At 40.5% G+C, this 8555-nt stretch overlaps 1 protein-coding gene across 1 annotated transcript in view; it reads left to right on the plus strand.

Annotated features, from left to right (window-relative positions):
* Window positions 1-8555, plus strand: part of EPSTI1 (epithelial stromal interaction 1 (breast)) — a 220995-nt gene that overhangs the window by 29955 nt on the left and 182485 nt on the right. Inside the window, exons 2-3 of the mRNA XM_006884612.1 lie at window positions 551-609; window positions 2393-2476. Coding sequence (XP_006884674.1) covers window positions 551-609; window positions 2393-2476 — 143 coding nt within the window. The remainder of the gene's footprint in view (window positions 1-550; window positions 610-2392; window positions 2477-8555) is intronic.

An 8555-nucleotide genomic window follows, 5' to 3' on the forward strand; every position in this document is an offset into this window, starting at 1 on the left:
TGTATGGAGTGAGTACACCTTATATCATTCTAAAGCTATCCTAAAAGACTTGTGTCTCAAGGCCACTGGGACTGAGAGAGTCCTACAAGACAGCATACCAAGAGACACGGGAAGCAGCCATTCGTCCCCCTCCAGCAATTGCTTTGTAGTTCTGTATGTGGCACCATGCATTTGTTCTCCATTGACAAGAATATCAGAAGCTCCTAGAGGGCAGATATATGCTTGAGCCTTAATTATCTTATTTTCCATAGTGCTTATTTGATGATGATGATAAGAGTAAATTAGAAAAAGGAAGATTTACAGGCTTACAAATGTACTCAGCTACTAACTGAAAGATTAGAGGTTCAAGTCCATTCAGAGTCACCTCAAAAGAAAGAAGACCTGGAGATCCACTTCCTTTAACCAGCTTCTGAAAGTCCTAGGGGATTTGACTCTCACAAATGTAGGGTCTCCATCAGTCAGAATGGAATCTAGTCAAGTCAGCTAACTTAGCTGAATGAATGAATAGTTTCTTTTGAAAATAAGCATTTTTCTCCCCTCTTCATTCTAGCACAGGTGCATATACCATGATAACACCGAATGAAAACCGGAGAAACCAGATACAAAGAAGTACGTATATTTGCCCATTTAACATTCAGAATGTTTCTCAACGTGTAACTGTAAATTTCACATTTCAGTCAGGCTTAAATAATTTCACACTTATTATGTCCGTAGAACTGGGCTGACGGCTGATGTTTTCCATGAGACCATGAATGTTTTTGCAGCAGTTAAGTTCTGTACTAAATAGATGATGACATAATCTGTCTCTTTTATCTCTCGCTGTAATTGCTATGTCATCTCTATGCTTCCTATATATTCTCACTCTAAGAGTCTGCCTTCAGCTGTTTTTATTTGTGTATTTCTGTTTTCTTTTCTAGATTAACTTTTTGGGAGCAAGGATGATGTCTTTCTTTTGCTTTTGTGCTTTGTGAACTTCTTACTAGGGTATCCTTGAGTCAGAACTGACTCTTAGCTGATCCTCAGTGGATTTGCAGAGACTGTGAACATGGGAGGTGATTGGCCAACTTTCTTCCATGGAGCAATTGGTAGATTCAAACTGTTTGACTTTGGGCTGGCAGTGCAATGCCTTATCACACGGCTACCGGAACTCCCCTTTAAACTTAGTCGGTGCATAATATTTTTAATTAAAGTTGCACAGTATGTATACATGCTGCTGTTTAAAGCATAGTGTGACATCTTAGAGTCAGAAGGAGAACTGAGGTTGATATGAAGCATCTGCGCTCCCTTCTTCATGAAGATGCTGTTAGGAAATGTATCTTTGAGACTCATGGTGAAAATTAGAGCACAGCAGGAAGAATTCTCACCAGGCAGATAGGCTGGGGTTTACCATTGGTTCAGGGCAGAAATTCAAGGTAGTAGCTTTTAATTGAAATACATCACAGAAATTCAAGTTGCAGTGCTGTTGACTGTTTGGATCTTGAGATCCTTGAGAGTTGAAAACAGCAATTAAAATACGTAAAGAAAACATGTTTTTAAAAGCAATCAGGTCAGATAATAAAGATGGAGGGTGGAAGATTAATGGTATCTCTCTGGTGCCCCCTGCTGTCTTTAATTGTGAATAGGTAGGGAGTGTGTTTTGCTTTGCAAAGGTGTGGAATGCCTTGCCCAGATTCCTCGCATCTTGTAGTTTCAGTCAATATCAACATCAGAGCTTTCCATGGATTTTGACCCGACACACTAATTTGAAAAGTTTTCTATAGAAAATGTGTGTAAATCTAAACTATCAATATGCCAGTAGGAATTTTCACATATCTCATAGTTTTTTAATGAGGTATGTGAAAAGTTCTTATTGACATATTGATATTTTAATCTTGCACACATTTTCTGTAGGAACTGTTTAGAACTAATTTTGTTTAGGGTCTGGAGAATACCAGAATGGGAAGAAAAATTGACATTTTGGTCTTGGCATGCTTGCTAACAGACAGATTGAAATATGGGCCCACTCAGAGGCGCCTTGGAAGACAGGCTTGGTGATTGACTTTTAAAGCCCGCCGTTGGAAATCTGGAGAAGCACAGGTCCACTCTGCTGTGGTGTTGCTGTGACCAGAGCTGACTACATGGCAACTGCCTTGCTTTGGGTTTTTTTGGTTAGTTTTTTATATTTGAACCCTCTGTGCAGCCTTGTGAGAGGAAGTGACGCAGGGCAGACACAGGGACCCAACAGGTTGGGACTGAGAGATGGATCTGCCTGCATGGGTACTATGCCTTCCTGTGCTCACATGTAGCTAACTGCTGTTGAGTTGCCATCTACCTCCCACCACCTTACTTTGAAGGGACTTGTTTCTTTTTGAACTTGTAATGACTGGTATTTGATATTTCTCATCTGTCTTAGTTGCTGAGCGAGAGCTGGAAGAGCTGGAGAAATGGAAGGCTCAGAATAGAGCTAAACCAGTTAGTCTGATGCCAAGACGGCTCGGTAAGTTAGCAAACTAGGTCCCTGACGGACTGGGTGGGAACACCTCTGCATCCTGTTTGCAGCTTGCTTCTGTCAGGCTTTGCATGCACTTTATAGGTTGTTTGGTGGAAATACTGCTCAGGAGGGAATGCTCTTAAAGCTGACGTGTGCAGGTATGTTGTTGCTTTGAATTTTCTATAAGTAGCAGGTACAAGATTCCATAGTTATCAGGGAATAAAGAAATGGCTTAATTGCCAAATAATTTAGAGCCCCTGAAAAGCTCGCCTGTGAAGTAAGCTTAGCTAGGGTACCGCATATGCTCTGTTGTAGTGCTCATCAGGGTGAGTGTAAAAAGATAATATTAATCGTGGAGGCTGAATGCTAATATGAGACAAAAAGGGATGAGGAGGTAATTCCAAAACTGAGATGTGGGTGAGCAGAGGCCCCAGCACTGGGGAGAAAGGGAAGTGTTACTTGTGTTTTCCTTTCTAAAGATAGAGACCTTTGGGCCTGTGAAGCGTGTGCTGCCAGGGTGATGAATGGCCCGGGTGCCTCTGCTGGGCGTCCGAATCATTTGGTGCGGCTGCCACTACATGGAAATCATTCACACTACTTTTGTTTTTTCTGCTTTGGTGGCAAATGAAAGCACTGAGGGCTGATTACTTGGTCTCCACAGATGTAGTTAAGGTGGCTTCAGAGAAACATTTTTTCCACAAAACAGATTTGCAAAATAAGCTAATTTAGAAGTCATTTGATGAGTGAAATGAGTAGTGAGATCCCATCATCTCTCTGTATTTCAAACAAAGGGTTAACCTGAAGTGTCATCTTCATGTCAATTAAGATGGTCAACCAGGGAATAGATTTTTCCTTCTCTCACTGATATCTTCACATTGGCCATACACGGGCCCCTCATTTTCTTCAGATGAAGTTAGAGTGGATCCCTGTGATCTTTTTGAGTTTTCTTACTTATCAGGAGAGGCCTGTCCTTGGAAAACTGAGTCATGCTGGCAAAATGTAGAGGGTCAGAGAAAGAGGAAGCCGACTCAACAAGATGGCCTGATGCAGGGGCTGTAGCCATGAGCTCGAGCATATTAGAGATGGTGGGGCTGGTGCAGGATAGGGCGAGGCTCAGATCTGTTGTTGTTCACAGCGTCACTGTGAGTCCTAGCAGACTGGATGCCACCAGACAATAGCAACAGCAAATAGCAAAGTGGTCCAGCAGGTTCTCATTTCAGTCATTAATGTTTCTTCTTAGATGCTGCTTACAACTCAGTTACTGATAGGATAGTAATGCTCCCCTTGCTCCAGACCAGTCAATTTTAAGTCTGAGGCTGGAAGACAAAGCAACTTGGTTAGATTTCTCTCTGGTAGCTCCTCTGCCTCCAGGACTGGAGGGGGACAGGGGGGTAGGAGAGGCGGGGTCTGCAGTGCACAGGTCATGGCTCTTTGTGTTTCTTTCTCAGGTTGATTTCTTTACGTATATTGTTTATCCATCTCTGGCCTAAATTTCCCTCATAGCGATGATTCCCTTTTCTATTTGCAGCTCTATTATTTTTTTTTCCTTGTCGTGTACCATCGAATTGAATCCAACTGGCACAGGAGGAGATTGCTCCTCCTTCTCCAGTGCATCATCTGGTGGATTCGAACCACATGCCTTTGGGACTACAGTGCAGCATCTTGTCACTAGGCCACCAGAGCTCCCTGCAGTTCTATTTTTTTTTTTCTTTGGAAAACGTTTTTGCCCTCATTTTAAACAAAAATTCATTGAAAGTTTACAAATCATATAGATTTTAACTCAATAATTCATATTCTTTTTGTTTTATAACACTAATTACAATTGATTAGCATAATTAACAACATTTGATTAACTCCTTGTTCTATATAGTCTTTCTATTTAACTGTATTTTCTAATTTTTAATTTTTACTTGCTTTTCCCTCTCTTCCCATCCCTGATAAACATGCAAGAATGATTCTAGTTAGAGAAAAATGAGTTTGCTTTGTAAACCTCCACTCAAATCACAATTTTAAAAAGAAAAAAAAGAAGAAGAAGAATGATTCTTGTCATGTGGAACCTTTCCTTAGCTCGACGTAATAGTGGTCTCATTCCATAACTGTCTCTTTGTGACTGACTTGTGTCACTCAGGGTAATTTCCTCTAGATTCATCCATGTTGTTTTTTAATTCAAGCAATACTTACTGAGCATGTCCAACAAACAAGGTTCTTTTTATTTTAAATTCAAGTCACTTGTTTATAATAGGATATAATGCCATCCAGTGTTTCAAATGTGCCAGTGGAGGTGTGTGAGGGGCTCTCTGGAGCAAAAGTGGAGGATGTCTATGGGGTACTGGGCTCATGGCTCTACTCGGCCAGGCTACTCTGTGCAGGTTCAGCTCGGCTCCAGGACTGATCACCAAAAGGACCACTTCTCTTTTGACCAGAAAAATATTCTGATGGTGGGGCAAACTCAAGGTCTCTCTCAGCCTGGATAGCTAACTGTCTTTTTAGACCACGTTCCAAATGAAACGTCCCCCGTCCCATTCCTGGATATGAGGCAGTCCAGGCTTCGTGTCCTTCCTCTCCTGAACAATGACTTCAACTTTACTACTCTGAACAGGGGTAGGAGTTGGCATGGCTTCTGCTTCCGGAGGTAAAAGGCCCAGCAACATCATTTTCTCCATTTTCTTTTCCTGCTCCATCTTTTGTAGATTTTTTCTTTTTCTTTTTTTTTTTTTTGTTGTTGGAGTTTGGTAAGTCTGGCTTCCAGCATAGCCTTCTGTTTTTCTTTTATGTTTTCTCGTTTGGATCTCTGATTCATTGTATATTCTTGTAACATCTCTAAAGTTTTAATCTGCTTGTTTCTTAGTTCTTTATCCTTTAGTTCTTTGCCTTTAGGCAAAGGCAAAATATCCAACTCCAAGTTATTGGGCCTCATTTTCACGAATGTCTCTTCATAATGTATGGGTCCCATCAGCCTTTTGAGAGCCTTCCTCTCTTCTCTTTCCCATTGCTGGCACTGAAGTTCTTTTCTCATAGCTTCTGATAACAAAGTTTGGTGTTTTGTTTTTTTTTTTTTATTAGCAGGACTAATAGAAAGCCTTCCCTGAAGATTTTTATCCATCTCCAACAAATCTGGCAGGTTTTGTTTTTTTTTATACAGTGCCACATAATCACCATTCTTCACTGGGGTCTTAAGGAGAAGGTATCTCTTTCAGAAAGATTTTCTTCTTCATCTTCCCTTTCTTCTGCCTTTTTAAAAACCTCTATTTGCAATATTTCTTTGCGCTTACCTATGCTCTTCTGTGTGAAATCCACAAGATGCATGTCCTCTACTTCTTCATCTACAAAGTCTCCTTTAGTCATTTTTCATATAATTTGGCTTTTCCTTCCAATTTCCCCCTTGCTTTGTCAAAGTCTTCTGTTCTTCAATCTTCTGCTCAGCATCCTTCTCTGCTTGTTTGGAAAATGCTGCATCTGTTTCCTCCAGAGACTTGGTTTCTTATTGGTTCTTTCTGGTTTTCCTAAAACTCCAGAGTCTTTTAGAAGTTTCTCTTGTTTGAATTCTTCTTGTTTTTGAGACTTCAGCCTTAAGATCTACCAAGGAGAAAGCTACCATGTCTAAAGGCGTTTTCCTCCAGTTCTGCACACATTAAACAAATTCAGACTCCACTACAAATAAGGTTCTTGCCCTCAGGGAGCTTCAGACCACTTGCTGTCATGTTGATTCTGACTCGTGGTGACTGTGTGTGTGTCATAGTAGAACTGTGCTCCATAGGGGTTTCAATGACTAACTTTTTAGAAGTAGGTCACCAGGCCTTTCTTCCTAGGCACTTCAGAGTAGACTTGACCTTTCAGCCCATTGGCTATCAGCCAAATGCATTAGCCATTTATTTGTATTACTCATGGGCACTTCATGGTGTCTATGTTTTAACAGCAATGACCCTCTTATTTACTGTGTACATGCTTGATACAATACACAACACTTTGTCTTTGATACCTTGTATAGATGTTCCTAATCCCAAGGGTACCAGCCCTGTGTTTCTTAACCTCATCCCCTTTACAAATGAAGACCCCAGGACTCAGAAAGGATTAATTTGTCCTGTAGTCAGCTCTTGATGTCTCATTGGTTCCTGGTAGATTGTTTTTATGGGGATCTGTTGTCCCGTTAGTTGGCTGTCATGAGCAAGTCCCTTTATGATCACTTTAGACTGACATTTTTTTTTATTTCAATTCATTCATTCATTGTTGCACTTTTCTCCCTGTCCACCCCTCCCCCCAGTCCACTCTTCTCTTTGAAAAGTAAAAGAAAAATTCATTGTTTTACAATCCCTCTCCCCAGGTCCACTCCACTATGCAGCCTTCGTTCTGGACTCCTGTCATGACGATAATGCCTAATTCACAAATCCCTTTTAAACAGTTTTGCCCTTCATCTGTTTCAATGTATTATACATTATTTATCCCATCTTTCTCAGTCTCTTCCTAACCCTAAGGTCAGTCCTGTTTAAAACAGTGGCACTATGCAGTATTTGTCCTTTTGTGACTGAGGTAGTTCACTCAGCATAATGTCCTCCAGGGCCACCCATTTTTAAATAATATTGCATGAGTTCCTTGTTTTTCAATGCAGCGTAGTATTCCATTGAGTGAATATACCACAGTTTCTCTATCCATTTGTTTGTTGATTAGCACTTAGTTTGTTTCCAGCTCCTTGCTATTGTGAACAAAGCTACGATAAACATGGGTGTGCATATATCTGCTTGGATGTCAGTTATGGTTTCTTTGGGGGATATTCCCAGTAGTGGAATTACTGGGTCAAACAGTATCTCTATTTGCAACTTTTTGAGAAAGCACCACACCACTTTCCATAGTGGCTGCACCATTTTATACTCCCACCAACAGTGAATAAGGGTTCCAGTTTCTCCACAACCTCACCAGCTTTTGTTGCTTGCTGTTCTGTTAAATTTTGCTATTCTGACTAGGGTGAGATGATATCTCATAGTTGTTTTGAAGATTGACATTTTCTTCTATGCAGCTTACCCTCAAACACAAGATACAGGCACTCCTGCATCCATTGTTCATAAACCCTTGGTACACAGTCATCATCTGCATGCTGAGACCTCCTCCTGACTGTCCATCTGAGTAGCCAGCTGGCTGTAGTCTTGTGCTTTTATATGTTGGCTTGTCCAGATATGGTCCGCTAAGCCCATAATCCTCCTAGAGACACAGACTGGGCTCATTAAGTGATTTTTCAACAAACCTTTTTTGCTCATATTGACATGAAGATTTTCCTGAGTCCAAAACAATATCTTCCTTTTTGCACATAATTTTTTTCTTGTTTATTTATTTTTTAATTTTATACTGACTTATTTACAAAGTTTGAATACATTGTTTTCCATAAAAGATCCCTCCCATTTCCTTCACTCCACTCACCCATCAAATTGTGCAACCCTATGATTAACACCCTTCCCCCCATCCATCCTTACACCTCTATTTCCACCCTACCCCACCTCGGATCCTCATACTCATTCTACAACAATAATGAATTTACACAGTATTTGTCCTTGTGGGACTGAGTTAGTTCACTCAGCATAATGCTCTCCAGTCCTTCCCAAATAAGGTAGCAATTTACAAAATTATTGCTCCTGTGTACTGTGTCATATTCCATTGCACGAATGAACCACAACTTCTCAATCTATTTGTTTGTGTTTGGCCATCTGGGCTGTTTCCATGTTCTCACGATGGTGAATAATGCTGCTATGAACATTGGTGTACAAGTCTCCGTTTGAGCCTCTGTTCTCATTTTCTTGGGTTATATTCCAAGCAATGGAATAACTGAGTCACATGGAATTTCTATGTTCAGCTTTTTGAGGAAGCGCCGAACTCCCTTCCAGAGTGGTTGTACCATTTTGCAATCCAACCAAGAATGTAAAAGAGTTCCTGTCTCGCCACATGCAGATCTTTTTTGAGCTATCGAGAATCTCTTGGTGGTATAAATAGCTGAAATTCTTTTTCTATAATTATATTTTATTAATTTTCATAAACATTTACAGAGATTTTGGGTTTCCATTCATTCATTGTTGCACTATTCTCTCTACCCTCCTCCCAG

The sequence above is a fragment of the Elephantulus edwardii genome, unplaced genomic scaffold (assembly GCF_000299155.1).
Source record: "Elephantulus edwardii isolate Elephantulus edwardi_28Jun2011 unplaced genomic scaffold, EleEdw1.0 scaffold00036, whole genome shotgun sequence".
Taxonomy (NCBI): domain Eukaryota; kingdom Metazoa; phylum Chordata; class Mammalia; order Macroscelidea; family Macroscelididae; genus Elephantulus; species Elephantulus edwardii.